This window comes from Kogia breviceps, chromosome 8 (assembly GCF_026419965.1).
Source record: "Kogia breviceps isolate mKogBre1 chromosome 8, mKogBre1 haplotype 1, whole genome shotgun sequence".
Classification (NCBI taxonomy): domain Eukaryota; kingdom Metazoa; phylum Chordata; class Mammalia; order Artiodactyla; family Physeteridae; genus Kogia; species Kogia breviceps.
The window spans coordinates 105,932,989-105,952,947 of record NC_081317.1 but is presented as its reverse complement, the minus strand read 5'-3'; the positions used below and the strand labels follow the sequence as shown (position 1 = coordinate 105,952,947).

Below are 19,959 nucleotides of genomic sequence, written 5' to 3'. Positions count from 1 at the left end.
ATGATGAGCATTCTTTCATGTGTTTGTTGGCAATCTGTATATCTTCTTTGGAGAAATGTCTATTTAGTTCTTCTGCCCATTTTTGGATTGGGTTGTTTGTTTTTTTGTTATTGAGCTGCATGAGATGCTTATAAATTTTGGAGATGAATCCTTTGTCAGTTGCTTCATTTGCAACTATTTTCTCCCATTCTGAGGGTTGTCGTTTGGTCTTGTTTATGGTATCCTTTGCTGTGCAAAAGCTTTTAAGTTTCATTAGGTCCCATTTGTTTATTTTTGTTTTTATTTCCATTTCTCTAGGAGGTGGGTCAAAAAGGATCTTGCTGTGCTTTATGTCATAGAGTGTTCTGCCTATGTTTTCCTCTAAGAGTTTGATAGTGTCTGGCCTTGCATTTAGGTCTTTAACCCATTTTGAGTCTATTTTTGTGATGGTGTTAGTGAGTGTTCTAATTTCGTACTTTTACAGGTATCTGTCCAGTTTTCTCAGCACCACTTATTGAAGAGGCTGTCTTTTCTCCTCTGTCTATCCTTCCCTCCTTTATCAAAGATAAGGTGACCATATGTGTGTGGGTTTATCTCTGGGCTTTCTATCCTGTTCCATTAATCTGTATTTCTGTTTTTGTGCCAGTACCATACTGTCTTGATTACTGTAGCCTTGTAGTATACTGTGAAGTCAGGGAGCATGATTCCACCAGCTCCATTTTTCATTCTCAAGATTGCTTTGGCTATTTGGGGTCTTTTGGGTTTCCATACAAATTGTGAAATTTTTTGTTCTAATTCTGTAAAAAATGCCAGTGGTAATTTGATAGGGATTGCATTGAATCTGTAAATTGCTTTGGGTAGTAGAGTCATTTTCACAATGTGATTCTTCCAATCCAAAAACTTGGTATATTTCTCCACCTGTTTGTATCATCTTTAATTTCTTTCATCATTGTCTTATAGTTTTCTGCATACAAGTGTTTTGTCTCCTTAGATAGGTTTATTCCTAAATATTTTATTCTTTTTGTTGCAGTGGTAAATGGGAGTGTTTTCTTAATTTCACTCTCAGATTTTTCATCATTAGTGTATAAGAATGCCAGAGATTTCTATGTATTAATTTTGTATCCTGCTACTTTAACAAATTCATTGATTAGCTCTAGTAGTTTTCTGGTAGCATCCTTAGGATTCTCTATGTATAGTATCATGTCATCTGCAAACAGTGACAGCTTTACTTCTTCTTTTCCGATTTGGATTCCTTTTATTTCTTTTTCTTCTCTGATTGCTGTGGCTAAAACTTCCGAAACTATGTTGAATAAGAATGGTGAGAGTGGACAGCCTTGTCTTGTTCCTGATCTTAGTGGAAATGGTTTCTGTTTTTCACCATTGAGAACAATGCTGTCTGTGGGTTTGTCATATATGGCCTTTATTATGTTGAGGAAAGTACCCTTTATGCCTACTTTCTGCAGGGTTTTTATCATAAATGTGTGTTGAATTTTGTCAAAAACTTTCTCTGCATCTATTGAGATGATCATATGGTTTTTCTTCTTCAGTTTGTTGATATGTTGTATCATGTTGATTGATTTGCATATATTGAAGAATCCTTGCATTCCTGGAATGAACCCCACTTGATCATGGTGTATGATCCTTTTAATGTGCTGTTGGATTCTGTTTCCTAGTATTTTGTTGAGGATTTTTGAATGTATGTTCATCAGTGTTATTGGCCTGTAGTTTTCTTTCTTTGTGATGTCTTTGTCTGGTTTTGGTATCAGGGTGATGGTGGCCTCATAGAATGAGTTTGGGAGTGTTCCTCTGCTGTCTTTTGGAAGAGTTTGAAAAGGATTGGTTTAGCTCTTCTCTAAATGTTTGATAGAATTCACCTGTGAAGCCATCTGGTCCTGGGCTTTTGTTTGTTGGAAGATTTTTAATCACAGTTTCAATTTCATTACTTGTGATTGGTCTGTTCATATTTTCTATTTCTTCCTGGTTCAATCTTGGGAGGTTATACCTTTCTAAGAATTTGTCCATTTCTTCCGAATTGTCCATTTTATTGGCATAGAGATGCTTGTGGTTGTCTCTTGGGATGCTTTGTATTTCTGTGGTGTCTGTTGTAACTTCTCCTTTTTCATTTCAAATTTTATTGATTTGTGTGTTCTCACTCTTTTTCTTGATGAGTCTAATGGTTTATCAATTTTGTTTATCTTCTCAAAGAACCAGCTTTTAGTTTTATTGATCTTTGCTATTGTTTTCTTTGTTTCTGTTTCATTTATTTCTGCTCTGATCTTTATGATTTCTTTCCTTCTGCTAACTTTGGGTTTTGCTTGTTCTTCTTTCTCTAATTGCTTTAGGTGTAATGTTAGATTGTTTGAGATTTTTCTTGTTTCTTGAGGTAGGCTTGTATACCTATAAACTTCCCTCTTAGAACTGCTTTTGCTGCATCCCATAGGTTTTGGATCGTCGTGTTTTCATTGTTATTTGTCTCTAGGTATTTTTTAATTTCCTCTTTGATTTCTTCAGTGATCGCTTGGTTATTTAGTAACGTATTGCTTAGCCTCCATGTGTTTGTGTTTTTTATTTTATTTTTTCTCTGTAATTGACTTCTAATTTCATAACGTTGTGGTTAGAAAAGCTGCTTGATACGATTTCAGTTTTCTTAAATTTACTGAGGCTTGATTTGTGATGCAAGATATGATCTACCCTGGAGAATGTTCTGTACACACTTGAGAAGAAAGTGTAAGCTGCTGGTTTTGGATGGAATGTCCTATAAATATCAATTAAATCTGTCTGGTTTATTGTTTCATTTAAAGCTTGTGTTTCCTTATTAATTTTCTGTTTGGATGATCTGTGCATTGGTGTAAGTAAGGTGTTAGAAGTCCCCCAATATTATTGTGTTACTACTGATTTCCTCTTTTATACCTGTTAGCAAGTTGCCTTATGTATTGAGGTACTCCTATGTTGGGTGCATATATATTTATAACTGTTATACCTTCTTCTTGGATTGATCCCTTGATCATTATGTAGTGTCCTTCCTTGTCTCCTGTAACATTCTTTATTTTAAAGTCTATTTTATCTGATATGAGTATTGCTACTCCAGCTTTCTTTTGACTTCCATTTACATGGAATATCTTTTTCTATCCCCTCACTTTCAGTCTGTATGTGTCCCTAGGTCTGAAGTGGGTCTCTTGTAGACAGCATATAGATGGGTCTTGTTTTTGTATCCATTCAGCAAGCCTGTGTCTTTTGGTTGGAGCATTTAATCCCTTCACGTTTAAGGTAATTATCAACATATATGTTCCTGTTACCATTTAGTTAATCGTTTGGGGTTTGTTTTTGTAGGTCCTTTTCTTCTCATCTTTCCCACTTAGAGAATTTCCTTTACCATCTGTTGTAGAGCTGGTTTGGTGGTGCTGAATTCTCTTAGCTTTTGCTTGTCTGTAAAGCTTTTGATTTCTCTGTCGAATCTGAATGAGATCCTTTCTGGGTAGAGTAATCTTGGTTGTAGGTTCTTCCCTTTCATCACTTTAAATGTATCATGCCACTCCATTCTGGTTTGTAGAGTTTCTGCTGAGAAATTAGCTGTTAACCTTATGGGAGTTCCCTTGTATGTTATTTGTTGTTTTTCCCTTGCTTTCAATAATTTTTCTTTGTCTTTAATTTTTGCCAATTTGATTAGTATGTGTCTTGGCATGTTTCTCTTTGGGTTTAGCCTGTATGGGACTCTCTGTGGCTATTTCCTTTCCCATGTTAGGGAAGTTTTCAACTATAATCTCTTCAAATATTTTCTCTGGTCCTTTCTCTCTTCTCCTTCTGGGACCCCTATAATGCGAATTTTGTTGCATTTAATGTTGTCCCAGAGGTCTCTTAGGCTGTCTTCATTTCTTTTCATTCTTTTTTCTTTATTCTGTTCTGCAAAAGTGAATTCCACCATTTTGTCTTCCAGGTCACTTATCCGTTCTTCTGCCTCAGTTATTCTGCTATTGATTCCTTCTAGTGTATTTTTCATTTCAATTATTGCATTGTTCATCTCTGTTCTTTAATTCTTCTAGGTCTTTGTTAAACATTTCTTGCATCTTCTCGATCTTTGCCTCCATTCTTTTCCAAGATCCTGGATCATCTTCACTACCATTATTCTGAATTCTTTTTCTGGAAGGTTGCCTATCTCCATTTCATTTAGTTGTTTTTCTGGCATTTTATCTTGTTCCTTCATCTGGTACATAGTCCTCTGCCTTTCCATCTTGTCTATCTTTCTGTGAATGTGGTTTTTGTTCCACAGGCTGCAGGACTGTAGTTCTTCTTGCTTCTGCTGTCTGCCCTCTGGTGGATGAGGCTATCTAAGAGGCTTGTGCAAGTTTCCTGATGGGAGTGACTGGTGGTGGGTAGAGCTGGCTATTGCTCTGGTGGGCAGAGCTCAGTAAAACTTTAATCCACTTGACTGCTGATGGGTGGGGCTGGGTTCCCTCCCTGTTGGTTGTTTGGCCTGAGGTGACCCAACACTGGAGCCTCAGGCCAAACAACAACAGGGCTCTTTAGTGGGGCTAATGGTAGCCTCTGGGAGGGCTCACGCCAAGGAATACTTCCCAGAACTTCTGCTGCCAGTGTCCTTGTCTTCATGGTGAGACAGAGCCACCCCCTGCCTCTGTAGGAGACCCTCCAACACTAGCAGGTAGGTCTGGTTCAGTCTCGTATGGGGTCACCGCTCCTTCCCCTGGGTCCCGATGTGCACACTACTTTGTGCGTGCCCTCCAGGAGTGGAGTCTCTGTTTCCCACAGTCCTGTCAAAGTCCTGCAATCAAGTCCCGCTGGACTTTGAAGTCTGAATCCCTAGGAATTCCTCTTCCCGCTGCCGGACCCCCGGATTGGGAAGCCTGACGTGGGGCTCAGAACCTTCACTCCAGTGGTTGGACTTCTGTCGTATAATTGTTCTCCAGTTTGTGGGTCACCCACCCAGCAGTTATGGGATTTGATTTTATTGCGATTGCGCCCCTCCTACCATCTCATTGTGGCTTCTTTGTCTTTGGATGTGGGGTATCTTTTTTGGTGAGTTCCAGTGTCTTCCTGTCGATGATTGTTCAACAGTTAGTTGTGATTGCAGTGTTCTTGCAAGAGGGAGTGAGAGCATGTCCTTCTACTCTACCATCTGGAACCAATCTGGATGTTGAATTTTATGAAAAGCGTTTTCTGCATCTGTTGAGATTTTAATATGGTTTTTATTCTTCAGTTTGTTAATGGGATATATCACACTGATCGGTTTGCAGATATTGAAAAATCCTTGCATCCCTGGGATAAATCCCACTTGATTATCTTGTATGATCCTTTTAATGTATTGTTGGCTTTGGTTTGCTAGTATTTCGTTGAGGATTTTTGCCCAATAGTCTCCTGTAATTTTCTTTTTTTGTGGTATCTTTGTCTGATTATGGTATCAGAGTGATGCTGGACTTATAGAGTGAGTTTGGAAGTGCTTCTTCCTGTGCAATTTTTTGGAATAGTTTCAGAAGTGTAGGTGTTAACTAGTCTCTAAATGTTTGATAGCATTCACCTGTGGAGCCTTCTGGTTCTGGACTTCTGTTTGTTGGGAGTTTTTTAAATGACAGATTCAATTTCACTACTTGTAATTGGTCTGTTCATATTTTCTATTTTTTCCTGGTTCAGTTTTGCGAGATTGTACCTTTTCTAAGAATTTGTTCGTTTGTTCTAGTTTTCCCATTTTATTGGCATATAGTTGCTTGTAGTAATCTCTCATGCTTCTTTGCACTTCTGCAGTCAGTTGTTACTTCGCCTTTTTCATTTCTAATTTTATTGATTTGGGCCCTTCCCTTTAGTTCTCTTTATTTTCTCAGGGAACCAGCTTTTAGTTTCATTGATCTTTGCTATTGTTTTCTTAGTCTCAATTTCATTTATTTCTGCTCTGATCTTTATGATTTCTTTCTTTCTACTAACTTTGGGTTTTGTTTGTTGTTCTTCCTCTAGTTGCTCTAGGTGTAAGTTTAGGTTGTTTATTTGAGATTTTTCTGGTTTCCTGAGGTATGCTTTTATCAGGATAAACTTCCCTCTTAGAATTGCTTTTGCTGCATCCCATAGGTTTTGGATCATTGTGTTTTCATCTTCGTTTGTCTCTAGGTATTTTTTGTTTTGTTTGTTTGTTTTTTAATATATGTATTTATTTAACTGGCTGTGTTAGGTCTCAGTTGCAGCATGCGGGATCTTCATTGCAGCATGCAGAATCTTTTGTTGCAGTGCATGGGCTCTTTGTTGCAGCATGTGGGCTTCTCTCTAGATGTGGCGTGCAGACTCCAGAGTGTGTAGTCTGAGTAGTTGCAATGCGCGGGCTTAGTTCCCCCGCGGCATGTGGAATCTTAGTTCCCCGACCAGGGATTGAATCCGCGTCCCCTGCATTGGAAGGCAGATTCATAACCACTGGACCACCAGGGAAATCCCATCTGGGTATTTTTTGGTTTCCTCTTTGATTTCTATAGTGATCCATTGGTCGTTTAGTAGCATATTGTTTAGCCTTCACATTTCTGTGGTTTTTGCAGTTTTTTTCTTGTAGTTATTTCTAATCTCATAGTGTTGTGGTTGGAAAAGATGCTTGATACAATTTCAGTTTTCTTCAATTTACCAAGACTTGCTTTGTGGCCCAGCATGTGATCAATCCTGGAGAATGTTCCATGTGCATTTGAAAAGAATGTGTATTCTGCTGCTTTTGGATGGAACGTTCTATAAATATCGAGTCCATCTGGTCTGATGTTTCATTTAAGGCCTGTGTTTCCTTATTGATTTTCTGTTTGGATTTTCTGTCCATTGATGTAAGTGGGGTACTAAAGTCCCCAACTATTATTATGTTACTCTCATTTTCTTCTTTTATGTCTGTTAACATCTGCCTTATGTGTTGAAGAGCTCCTATATTGGATGCATACATATTTACAATTGTTATATCTTCTTGTATTAATCCGTTGTTCATCATGTAGTGTCCTTCTTTGTTTCTTATAACAGTCTTTTATTTTAAAGTCAATTTTGTCTGATATGAGTGTTGCTACTCCAGCCTTCTTTTGATTTCTATTTGCATGGAATACCTTTTTCCATCACCTCACTTTCAGTCTGTATTTGTCTCTAGCTCTGAAGTCGGTCTCTTGTAGACAGCATATATATGGGTCCTGCTTTTTTTTTTTTTTTTTTTTTGTGGTATGCGGGCCTCTCACTGTTGTGGCCTTTCCTGTTGCGGAGCACAGGCTCCAGACGCACAGACTCAGCGGCCATGGCTCACGGGCCCAGCCACTCTGCGGCATGTGGGATCTTCCCGGACCGGGGCATGAACCCGTGTCCCCTGCGTTGGCAGGCGGATTCTCAACCACTGCGCCACCAGCGAAGCCCTGGGTCCTGTTTTTATATGCAGTCAGTCTATGTCTTTTGGTTGGAGCATTTAATCCATTTATATTTAAGGTAATTATCAATATGTATGTTCTTATTGCCATTTTGTTAACTGTTTTGGATTTGTTTTTGTAGGTCTTTTTTGTTTCCTCTTTTGTTCTCCTGTGATTTGATGACTATCCTTAGTGTTGTGTTTGGGTTCCTTTTTCTTTTTTGTGTATGTATTTATTACAGATTTTCTTGTTTGTAGTTACCATGATGTTTTGATATAGCAGTCTGTATGTATACATTATTGTTTTAAGTTGCTGATCTCTTAATATCAAATGCATTTTAAATATCCTGCATTTGTACTCTCCTCCTCTCACAATTACTGGTTTTGGTGTCATATTTGTGTGTGGATGATTTCCTACCTTTACTGTATAGTTGCCTTTACCAGTGAACTTTCCCATTTTATAATTTTCTTGTTTCTAGCTATGATCTTTTCTTTTCCACTTGGAGAAGTTCCTTTAGCATTTGTTGTAAAACTGGTTTGGTGGTGCTGAATTCTGTTAATATTTGCTTGTCTGTAAAGCTTTTGATTTCTCTGTAGAATCTGAATGAGAGCCTTGCTGGGTAGAGTATTCTTGGCTGGAGGTATTTCCCTTTCATCTCTTTAAATACATCATGCTACTACTTTCAGGCCTGCAGAGTTTCTGCTAAGAAATCAGCTGATAGTCTTCTGGGGATTTCCTTGTATGTTATTTGTTGCTTTTCCCTTGTTGCTTTTAATATTTGCTGTCCTTAATTTTTATCAATTTGATTATTATGTGTCTGAGTGTTTTCCTCCTTGGGTTAACCCTGTATGGCACTCCCTGTGCTTCCTGGACTTTGGTGACTATTTCCTTTCCCACGTCAGGGACATTTTTAGCTATTATCTCTTCAAATATTTTCTCAGGCTCTTTCTCTCCCTCGTCTCCTTCTGGGACCCCTTTAATGTGAATGTTGGTATGTTTGACATTTGTCCCAGAGGGCTCTTAAACTCTCCTCATTTCTTTTCATTATTTTTTTTTTATTCTGTTCCACAGCAGTGATTTTCACCACTCTGTCTTCCAGCTCACTGCTTTGTTCTTCTGCCTCATTTATTCTGCTACTGTGTATTTGCTTCTAGTGTATTTTCCATCTCAGTTATTGTATTCTTCAACTGTTTGTTATTCTTTATATTTTCTAACTCTTTGCTAAAAATCTTCTTGCAACTTCTCACTCTGTGCATCCATTTTCCCCCCGAGTTCTTGGATCATCTGTACGATCATTACTCTGAACTCTTTCTCAGGTAGATTGCCTATCTCCACTGCACTTATTTGCTCTGCTTCTGGGGTTTTATCTTGTTCCTTCTTCCGGAACTTATTTCTTTGTCATCTCATTTTATTTAAGTTACTGTTTTATTTTTATGTATGTAGTGGCTTGGAGAAGTGGCCCTCAGTAGGGGTTGTCCTATGTGTCCCAGCAGTACACTCCTTTGTCATCACCCAAGGGCCAGCCTGGTCCTAGGGTACTTTCTGACCTATGTTTGCAGACTCAGTGCTGCAGGATCATAGTTTTCTTGCTTCTGGTGTCTGCCCCCTGCTGTGTGAGGTTTGTCTGGAAGCTTGTGCAGGCTACCTAGCGGAAAGGGCTGGTGCCTTGCCCACTGGTGGGTGGAGCTGGGTCTTGGCCCTCTGGTGGGCACGGTTGTATCCAGGGGCATGTCTAGAGGTGTCTGTAGGCTCAGAAAGTCTTTAGGCAGCCTGCCTGGTGATAGATGGTGCTGTGTTTCCATGCTGTTAGTTGGTTGGCCTGAGGCATCCCAGCACTGGAGCCTACAGGCTGTTGGTTGGGGCCAGGTCTTGGTGCCAAGGACCCAAAATGTCTGCCTCCAGCCAGAGTTCACGTAGATCCCTGCTGTGTCTGCCACCAGTGTTTATGATCCCAGAGAGAGCCACAGCTGTCGCCCCCCACACCACCTCCCCAGGAGACCCTCCAAGACCAGCAGCTAGGTCTGGCCCAGGCTCCTATGGAATCATTGCTTTTGCCCTGGGTCCCAGTGCATGCAAGATCTTGTGTGTGCTCTTCAAGAGTGGAGTCTCTGTTTCCCCCAGTCCTGTGGAGCTCCTCCAATCTAGGCCCTGCTGGCCTTCAAAGCCAAATGCTCAGAGAGCTCCTCCTCCTAATTCTGGACCTTTAAGCTGGGGAGCCTGGCGTGGGGCTTAGAGCTGTCACTCCTGTGGGAGAACTTCTGTGATATAACTATTCTCCAGTTTGTGCATTGCCCACCTGGTTGCTATGGGATTTGATTATATTGTGAGTGCACCGCTTCTACCATCTGATAGTTTCTTCCTTGTGTCTTTGGATTTAGAGTATCTTTTTTTTTGGTAGGTTTCAGTCTTTTTTATCACTGGTTGTTCAGCAGTTAGTTGTGATTTTGGTGTGCTCATGAGAGGAGGTGAGCCAAGGTCCTTTTACTGGTCTCTCAATGGCCTATGTAATTTTCTCTGATACATACTGAAGTGCTATAGAATTGCACATTTAATTATTGATAAGAAATGGCTCATGTTGAGGAGTTGTTGCCCAGAGTGTGTGGGCCGTGAAAGTCAAAACTAATTGCTAATTGTCTTTGGCACTTGAAGATGACTGCTGATGAACGGCCGTACATATTGCAGCGTCCACAAAATATGATGTGTTCGAAGCACAAGATGCACCTAATGGTTCCACCCCTCCTGTTGAACTTCTCTCCTAATTGATCCCTCCCTCATGGGCTGTGAAACCTTTCCATAGGAACCCTCCAATTCTGCTGTCGACCAAGATGACCTCAGCTGCTATCCCAGTTACGTGGTCCATGTCTGAGCTGCACCCTCTGTTCTGTCAGCATCCTTTAGAGTGTTTCTTCCATGTGCTCCAACTGCCATTATTGACTTTAGTCTGCTGTGTAAAAGCTGGCATAATAATCCAGCTGTTACAAATCCATTGCATGTTCCCAGTGCAAGACTTATAGTATGGTAAGAGCTGGAAGGGACCTTGATGGTTGAGTGTGACCCCATGTTATAGACTAAGAAACTGAAACCTGGAGACTTGCCCAAGCTCCCAAACCTAGTTTGTCAGCAGTGTTAGAACTAGACTCTAAGCCGTGTATTTTCTTTTCCGTATGTCTTTTTTAAATGACATTTTCCTTTGGAAAATGTCAAACATAAACAAAAATGAGCTAGTATAATGAATCCCCCTTATATCTCCGTTCCTCAGCTGCAACAATATCAGTGTGTAAACAATTGTGTATAGTCTGTACCTCTCCAAAGATTATTTTACAGCAACTCATAATTTCACTTGTATTTATTTTATTTATCTCTTAAAGATAAGGGTCATTTTAAAAACAATCTTAATATCATTATCGTACTTTAAGTAAACAGTAATAACCTAACTGCTTTTATCAAAACCCATTGCCCCTTGATATAGTAAATAGCCCAGTTCTTAACAGCTGCAATGCTGGTTTACTTAGTAGCTGAATTCTGAGGTCTCAGTGTTGGTGACCTGCTTTACCATTAGATAAATAGTGGGTGAAATGCTTTCTATGGTTGAAGACAGAAAACTTAACTTAAATTTCTTATATATTTGTTTCTTTTTGAGATTCCATAGCATAGCCTTGAGTATAGAGCAGTACTTAATATAATTACCTTGGAAACGTCTCATAATATTCACAGTCTCTTTTACCTGGGAGTATAACATAGGGAACAAGAGACATTTATTTTCAAGTTATCGGCTTCCTGTCCTGTTATATTTTCAAGTACATAAAATCCAGTCATCTTTGAGTTATATTGGTCCTTCCAGGTCCTCATTGTCCTACCTGTCAGTCTGAGCTTCTGTACTACCTGGTATTAAAGCACAGGCATAGATGGAAATACACATGTGTTCATCAGTTATCTGTAATTTGAAATGGCCTATAGCTTATCTCCCTTTCACTAGAATTGACTGTAGGGTGAATGAAATTACACTTATGAAACAAGGATTTTTCTTGTTAGGTATAGCTATCACATAACTTGATCAGCCTTTGGATTTTAGATTTCTTCACTGATCTAATTATAATAACTACAGTTTTCATTTATGTAGTGCCTTATAGTTTTTAAAACACCTTTATAGATAGCTTCCTGCCTTATCTAGTGGTTGTTAGAGTTCAGATCTGATGGCATTGAATCCTCCGAGACAAACTAGCATAATTTACAATTCTAACATAGATTTTCTGGCTTTTCCCTCTTTACATCTTGTACTGTGCCTTGGCTACTCGGGATTGACAATGTGGTGTAGCAACAACATTGCTGGTTGGTACAGAAAGACCCTACAAACAACTTGGTGGTGTTTGTAGCTAGATGATGCCTTTCATTACTGGCCTTAGCAGTCTGGCCTTTGAAAGGAAGGTAGTGGTAGCATTATTGAGCATCAAGAATTTCATTGATTGATTCCTACAATAATAAGGAAGGAGAAAATCCATACCGCTAACAAGTTTCTTCACCCAGACATTTCAACTGTCACATTGTCATGGCCTGGGCGGTTTATGAAAACAGAAATAGGGATGTCATGGTCCAGACTCCTCAGCTTCTTTATCTAAACTCTTAAGTTTCATGTAAAGCAGGAATGCTATTGTTTATTCGCCTTTTGTTTATTTTAAAACAACTATTTTTTTAAAACATTTCTCAGTTTTTATTGGGTTCAATTGGAAAAGTCTTTATTGTAAACAGAAACTGATTGTGAGTGTATCAAACTGAGCTTTTTTTTTCCCTCCTTTTTTTTCTTTTACTGTTTGAGCCAATTTTTTCTATTCCAAACAAAATTCTGAACCTTAATACACGGACTTTTCTCTTTTCCTTTGCCAGTGTGCAAATCTCCAGGGAGTCAAGATGCTCTGTTCTAATGCAGAAGGAGCATCCCTGAAACTGTGCAATTTTGAAGATCCTTCTGGTCTTAAAGCCAATTTAGAAGGTGAGATTCTATCTATAATTGCCTTTCTCTAAGGTAAAAACACACTGTTAAGTAAAAAGCCCTGCAAAATAATTGTTACTGGTAAAACATGATAACCATAGGGAGGTAGATTTCTTCTGTCTTATACTTAGAGAATTTGCAAAGGGGTAAGCCATTGCTTGGTCTCAGTTGTGGTAACAACTTGCTGAACTCGGGAAATGTGGCCTCCAATGTTTAAGGAGGCTTCAGTTGGAGAATTAAGTATCAGCATCTTAAACTTTCAAACAGAACAGCATAGCCTTACGCGGACCAAAATTAAGAAATTCAGGGCTTCCCTGGTGGCGCAGTGGTTGAGAATCCGCCTGCCGATGCAGGAGACACGGGTTCGTGCCCTGGTCCGGGAAGATCCCACATGCCGCGGAGCAACTAAGCCCGTGAGCCATGGCCGCCAGGCCTGCGCGTCCGGAGCCTGTGCTCCGCAACGGGAGAGGCCACAACAGTGAGAGGCCCGCATACCGCAAAAAAAAAAAAAAAAAAAAAGAAAAAAAAGAAATTCAGTTTGCATATAGCCAGGCAGTTTTTTGTCACTTTTGGATATAATGTTTTGTTTATGAATTCCTTATTGCTTTGTTGTGTCCGTGAACTGGTCAATTCATTTATTTGTATATTTAGAAGACACAGTACTTATCTTCATTGGCATGAACTTTCCAGGGAATATTTTAAAGTGCTAATTATCATAAGACCGAATTTAATTCCTCCATCAAAAATACAGACTAAAACATGAATTCTTTTTTTTTTTTTTTTTTTGCGGTATGCGGGCATCTCACTGTTGTGGGCTCTCCCGTTGCGGAGCACAGGCTCTGGACGCACAGGCTCAGTGGCCATGGCTCATGAGCCCAGCCGCTCCGCGGCATGTGGGATCTTCCCGGACCGGGGCACGAACCTGTGTCCCCTGCATCGGCAGGCAGATTCTCAACCACTGCGCCACCAGGGAAGCCCTGAATTCTTAATTCATAGTGTAAGCAAACGAATTGTTAACAAAGAACTCTTTATATATGTATGTTGGTTGACAGATTTATAAGTCACAGTCATTTCCAAAGGATCCAGAGGTCATCATCATTCACCTCTATTATAAGTCACCTTGCATCTTTTGAAGATAGATGACTATAAATATTTTCAAGTTCAACTATGCCTAAAATGTATTCCCTTTAGGTGCTAATCTGAAAGGTGTGGATATGGAAGGAAGTCAAATGACAGGAATTAACCTGAGAGTTGCTACCTTAAAAAATGCAAAGTTGAAGAACTGTAACCTCAGAGGAGCGACTCTGGCAGGAACTGATTTGGAGGTGAGTCAGCAAGTTGAGAGTTTGTATTAATCTAGAATTACTGAGTAGCTCCTGCAAAATGTATTGAGATCATAAACAAAGTAGTTGGCTGGTCAAAACTGCCAGGTAACATGCCAGCCCCGCTGAAGGGGTGCTTTCCTTTCAATTGCTTGTTTAAACAAATTTGAATTCCAGAGTAGGATCCGGTTACGTAAGTTACAGACGCCACAGGTTCCGATGTGAAGACTCATCTGGCATTCAGTCTGAGCTGATTTCATTTCTCCTCTTTTCCTTGGGTCTCCCTCAAGTAGATAAGTTTGATAGATGCTTTTTTAATCCAGTTGATTGTGGTTTCCTTAAATTTTAATTCCAAACAGAATTAAATGGGGCCAGATTATTTCTTGAACTACTTGAGAAATTGAAATGACATCTGTGTTTGAAATCAGGTTCAGGGAAAGCCTGTTCTAAATCGGCATCATATTCTTCGTTGAATCTCAACCTGAGGTTTTCATTCTGCCCAGTCACCTTTTTTATCAGCATTGTCTTGCATGTATCATCTTGATTGGCAGATTTAGCGAGCAGTCTCCAAAGCTGTTACCAGGTCTGTGTCACCGCTGTCTGGTAGCTCTTGCTGCGACAGTGGGCATGTTCTGTGACACTGCTGTTCAGTCCAGCAGCCACCAGCCACATATGGCTAGTGAGCTTTTTAAATGTGGCCAGTGCCACTGAGGGATGGATTTTTTAAATTGTACTTAATTTTAATTCATTTAAATATAAGCTGCCATATGTGGCTGGGACTGTCATATTGAACAGTACAGTACAGCCCTATACAAGAAAACCTGGCATAGATTGGATTGTAGAGACTAGCATGTCAACGTTTAGCTTGCTGTTGATTTTTTAAAGTGTTTTCGCCTTGTTCTCTTGATAGGTCTTAGCAGCATAGTAGCAGGCCCCATTTACCTTAAAGGCAAAAAGAACCAGCCTAAGACTGAAGGTATAAACCTATCATAAGCACCATTATTTAGCTTTTTATTATGTGTTACTGTCACCTATGATGATGATTGTTTTTCCTTGGTTTGAGTTAGCATGTAGTCAATGTGGTTAAACAGCAAAAAGCTTCTCTTTATCCAGCTGATTGCAAAGACTAATCAGGTTGCCTGTTGGGGCAGCTGCTGACGGGTTATGTGCAGTCACCCTTCTCTCTAACCATTGTCCCCACCATCCCCAGGGGTGTCGGACTTACCCAGAACCCCTGTCTCATCTGTCACTCCCTGATCTCAAGGGAAATTTGAAAGCAGCTCCCACTTACGGTGGGGGTTACACTGCTGTATACTTTTGTTAAAATTCATTGAACTGTACACATAATTTGGGGGTTAAGAGGAGGTAATTCCTTGCTCTAAGAGTGTTAGGGTTGAAGGAGAGAATCTATTATGCAATTTAATGAAGTGAAATCCCTTTCAGATTTTTTTTTTTACACAGTCTCCCCTACCCCCATGCCTTGCATTATTATTGTTCATGGATTGTTTAGATACTTTTTACTACATTGGAGTCCATTCTGGATTTTAAATGCCTAAAACACAGAAGGGACGTGCTTCGTCATTAACTTTTGTTGATACGTATTTGCAGTGTTCAGCCTGAGCATCAACTAGAGAGAATAAATACAGATAGAAGAAAATATGACTTTCTCCTAAAATCTCTGGAAGTTTTCCAGAAGTAACTGAGTTTTATTATATAGGAACATTTTCCTAATATGTCCCAGGAATCACTTTGAGAGGGAACAGGTATAAGGCCTTAAATCTGTCTCTTACTCCCAAGATTATTGTTTTTGTCCTACAGAACTGCGACCTGTCTGGGTGTGACCTTCAAGAAGCCAACCTGAGGGGTTCCAACGTGAAGGGCGCCATCTTTGAAGAGATGCTGACACCACTACATATGTCACAAAGCGTCAGATGAGAATCCTAGGGTTGGAGGAAGATGCCGAAGATGAGAAATGCTCTCCTTATCACTTTTCTCTCTCCACCCACTCAGCTGTCTGGAAGAAATAACACTGGAAGGGAATTTTAAAAAAACATGTAGAGGATTATGCTTGTTCTCAGAGGTGCATAAGGGAAAAAAGTGACTTTTTTCCCACATTCTGATTTTAACAGAGAAGCGCTCATTTAGTAGATGTAGGGAAGCTAGATTAGATTGCTGCCTTTTGAGTGGAGTTAGGGGGATTTGCCTGGCTTTGTGACCAGGAATAGTATCTATTATATTTGCTTTTAAATAGGCATGATGTGGAAATACCATCGGTTTGAAATGCATTTGAAGATTTTAATTTATGAAAAGCACAACATATGCAATTATATTTATTGAATCTTTAGATGCAGTATGGATATTTAAATTGTTAAACTTTATGACAATTTTGAAAAGGTTGTTCAGGTTTATAAATATCAGTAGCTTTAGTGATGCCTCCCCTACTTTAAATACCTGTCACACCATGTGAATATGGTGAGATCAGACTCCCCAAGGCTCTTTTTTCAGGTTCATTTTTATAATTTTTTTTTTCTTTAAGAACAAAACATTAGCTAAATTAATCTTCTGTTACTGATTGAGACAAGAGTGGAAGGAAAGAGATATTGTTGTACATCACTGTCAGCTTAAGTAACAGTGGAACTTTCCAGATGGAGGAAGGATTTACCTACAGCTACAACTTTTAAATGAGCATTCCTTAGGATTTCATTCTTAGCAAGTTCCACTCAATGCCAGACCAGGCAATTTTATCTATTTACACTGCTAGCGTAGTTTCCTCCTGTGGAGTCAAAAACAAGCATAGGAAGACAGTTCTGAACCAAAAAAACCAAGGTGCATAATTAATGTTCATTTAATTCAAATGCTAAATAGTTTAAACAGGGCCAGCTCAGAAATAGGTATTAAATCCCAGTCCACTGCAATCAGCTATAAAATATGAATGAATATGGTAAATTCATCTTTTAGAAGTCAATATAATTGCAGCTCAAAACCCTACAACGGGGAATGAGGAATTTTAAACTGACAGTTTGACTACAGCTATCAAAAAACTTAAATGAAAATAAAGGCATTTGACTGGTCCAAGATGTAATGCCAGTAAGTCAGCACCTGTGGTTCTTATATTTCCGGTTTCTTTTGTTTTAATAAATTTTAGCCTGGCTTTTTTGAGTCATTATCTCTGCAGCAGCAGGGGCAGGGCCTGTATGTACTTCCTTACCAGTAACCAGTGTCCTTATGTCTACCCCAAGAGCAGGGATGTAAGCTGTGTCCAAATGGGTTCTGAATTCTACAGACTCATCGGTTTGAGGCAAGGAATCATTAAAAACCACTTTGTCTCCTTTGGGAGAATGACATGTCTTCAATATTTACGTAGCTTATTCTTCTATATATACATATGCAAAGCTTTCCTTAACAGTAAAGGGTATATATGCATAGTGGGAGGAGATCAGACCTTTACAGGTGAAGGAAAGCAACTTCAGAAATGAATTATTTTCTTTGCTTTATTATTTTTACCAAGACAGAAGTATTGTATTGAGAGATATCTATTTTCATAATCAATATGTGCCTAAATTATATTTAAATCATTTCACTCTGTACTATATTTTCAATAATTATAGAATGTGTTGTTCATCTACTTAAGGGTACATCTGTAGACATAACCTAAGACTGCAGAAGAATCTGAAAGATCCAAACACAGTATGCTTAGAAAATGCAGATTGGATCTAATGTATACTGCATTAATAAACGACATGAAATGTTGAAAAGGAGTTTCTTGTCTTGCTTTTGAAAATCAGAACTTTCCAAATTTACTTACATTTCTTCAATATGTGTTGAAGGCCAGCCCCAAGGATCTGGGTGGAAAAGGAAGAAAGTGCCATTAAAGTTATTTCTTTAAGCATGGTTATTTTATGACCCTCCTCTTAAAATCCACCATTCTAACAACACAAAGACATTTCATTAACGCTTAATGAAAGAAAAGACTGTCTACCAATAATTCAATTTTTGTGTTACTCTTTAGCTGATGAACATTATTACAGCTAGCTTTTTTTTTTTTTTGCGTTACGCGGGCCCCTCACCGTTGTGGCCTCTCCTGTTGCGGAGCACAGGCTCCGGACGCGCAGGCTCAGCGGCCATGGCTCACGGGCCCAGCCGCTCCGCGGCATGTGGGATCTTTCCAGACCGGGACACGAACCCGTGTCCCCTGCATCGGCAGGCGGGCCCTCAACCACTGCGCCACCAGGGAAGCCCCTACAGCTAGCTTTTATTAGGATGGTTACGTATTGATACATTGCCCCTAAAATGTTCTCACCTGACAACCAGGAGAAAGAAGTTTAAGGAGGAAAGGAAGTTTTAAAATAGTAAAACTTGCATTAACCCGAGCAATGAAACATGACTGTACACATAGGTTAAAAACACAATTGTTGGAGGAGGGGTGGGGAAGGGCTAGAAAAGGGTTTAAACCTAACTTAGCTAATTATCTGCACTGAGAAAATTCAGAACTCATGTAACTGTTTAGAGTAATCCATATTATGCTATAATAGTCTAGTCTTTGAACTATAATTTCAAAGCCATTTTAGTAGGGAATATTGTAAATTCATATCCTTATGAAGTTTACCATCATAAATCAAGACTTGGGGTGTTTTCTCCAACTGTTCATTTCATGAATTGGAAGTAAATCTACCGCAAGTCAACTTTAAATCATCTTTAATATATGAAAAGCCCTAGAATTTTTTTAAAATCTCCAAGGAAGTATTATCATCTTTAAAATGTACAATTCTAAAAGCAGTTACATTACTTTCGGTATAAAGTAGCTTATGCAAGGATTAATTCTCCAAAACCCTTTCACAACCTTAGATTCGTCAGCAGGAGTTCATGAGTCCTTCCTGCTGAGATTTTACAGTAGGACAAAGAAGGTTTCCATCTGTCATTCAGCAAGATTACGAAACCATTATTGTTACATTTTAATAATTTTGAGGGTTTTTTTTTTAATGCTAAAAATGGGGCCATTTTCCCTCTAAAGCCATACTTTAAAATTTAGGAAATTTCTAAATTTAGGGGAAAAAAATGTATGATAACTATAAAATCCAAATATTTAAACCCAATTAACTAAATTCAGCTTCCTGGTAAATCGATCTATCCTTGGAACTGTGAAAAGGATCAAAATTTGTCACCAATCCTCCACATTCCATTAATTGCATATTTGTTTGATATCCTATTTGGTGATGTAGAAAATAAATTTGGCCTTTGCCCTTGAGATCTATGACAGTGCTAAGGCAGGCTTCAAGGGCATGAAGCATATTGGATGAATTCACAGACCATGTGGCTGTGTTCATCTAAAAATTTCAAAGCATTTTTCAAAGATTTAATACCAACCAATAGAAATAAGCTACCAGAAATGCAGGGATGCTTAACCAGATAAGTGATTAGCATGACAATAAGGGTCAGAAGTCTCAACTCTGCTTTCATACTCCTAACCAAAGACCACATCTGCTTAAGCAACACTGTTAGAAGCATATCTCTTTCAGCTAACATGAAATCAATTGGACAACTTAAATATCGTTCAAACATAATGGACTCTTGTTGAAAACTAGCCTCTCATTACCTTTACAGTGAGATAAGATTGCACTCCTCCATGTCAGAATGGCACTTAAATTATTCAGTGTCTAAATGAGATAAAATAATTTAAATGAGATAAAGTCAATCACTTATGTTCTATTTTTTAATGCCCCCTCTATTTGCAATTATACTTTAAAGTTTATCCTCTTCCCTACGCTATCACGGATCTGACAACCTCCACAGAGGTGGCTGGGCAAAGCAGGAGTTTATTTGGGTGGAACAACGTTGCTCTTTATGCCAAGATCCTTGCAGATGTAATTATTTCACAGGACACTGGGCAACAACTGACTTGTTTAGCGTCCTACTCGAGGAGGAATGCCAATCCCGGCTCTAGAATATATTTTAGTTATATTCATATATTCAGTTACCTTTAAACATTTTTCTGCTCAGCAAATGTAACAGGCCTGGGCTTCCCTGGTGGCACAGTGGTTGAGAGTCCGCCTGCCGATGCAGGGAACACGGGTTCGTGCCCCGGTCCGGGAGGATCCCACATGCCGCGGAGCGGCTGGGCCCGTGAGCCATGGCTGCTGAGCCTGCGCGTCCGGAGCCTGTGCTCCGCAACGGGAGAGGCCGCAGCAGTGAGAGGCGCGCGTACTGCAAAAAAAAAAAAAAAATGTAACAGGCCTAACATCCAACTGTACATGAAGGTTTAATTCTGTGTCAGATAAAACATATCTTTGGACAGCGTCTGTGCAATTGTGCTGGGAGATGT

The 19,959-nt window shown here is 39.4% G+C and overlaps 1 protein-coding gene across 1 annotated transcript in view; it reads left to right on the top strand.

Moving 5' to 3' along the window:
* Nucleotides 1–17,395, top strand: part of KCTD9 (potassium channel tetramerization domain containing 9) — a 61,011-nt gene extending 43,616 nt beyond the window's left edge. Inside the window, exons 10-12 of the mRNA XM_059071740.2 lie at nt 12,213–12,318; nt 13,510–13,643; nt 15,459–17,395. Of these exons, the coding sequence (XP_058927723.1) occupies nt 12,213–12,318; nt 13,510–13,643; nt 15,459–15,575 (357 nt within the window). The 3' untranslated portion in view covers nt 15,576–17,395. The remainder of the gene's footprint in view (nt 1–12,212; nt 12,319–13,509; nt 13,644–15,458) is intronic.
* The last annotated feature ends 2,564 nt before the right edge of the window (nt 17,396–19,959 follow it).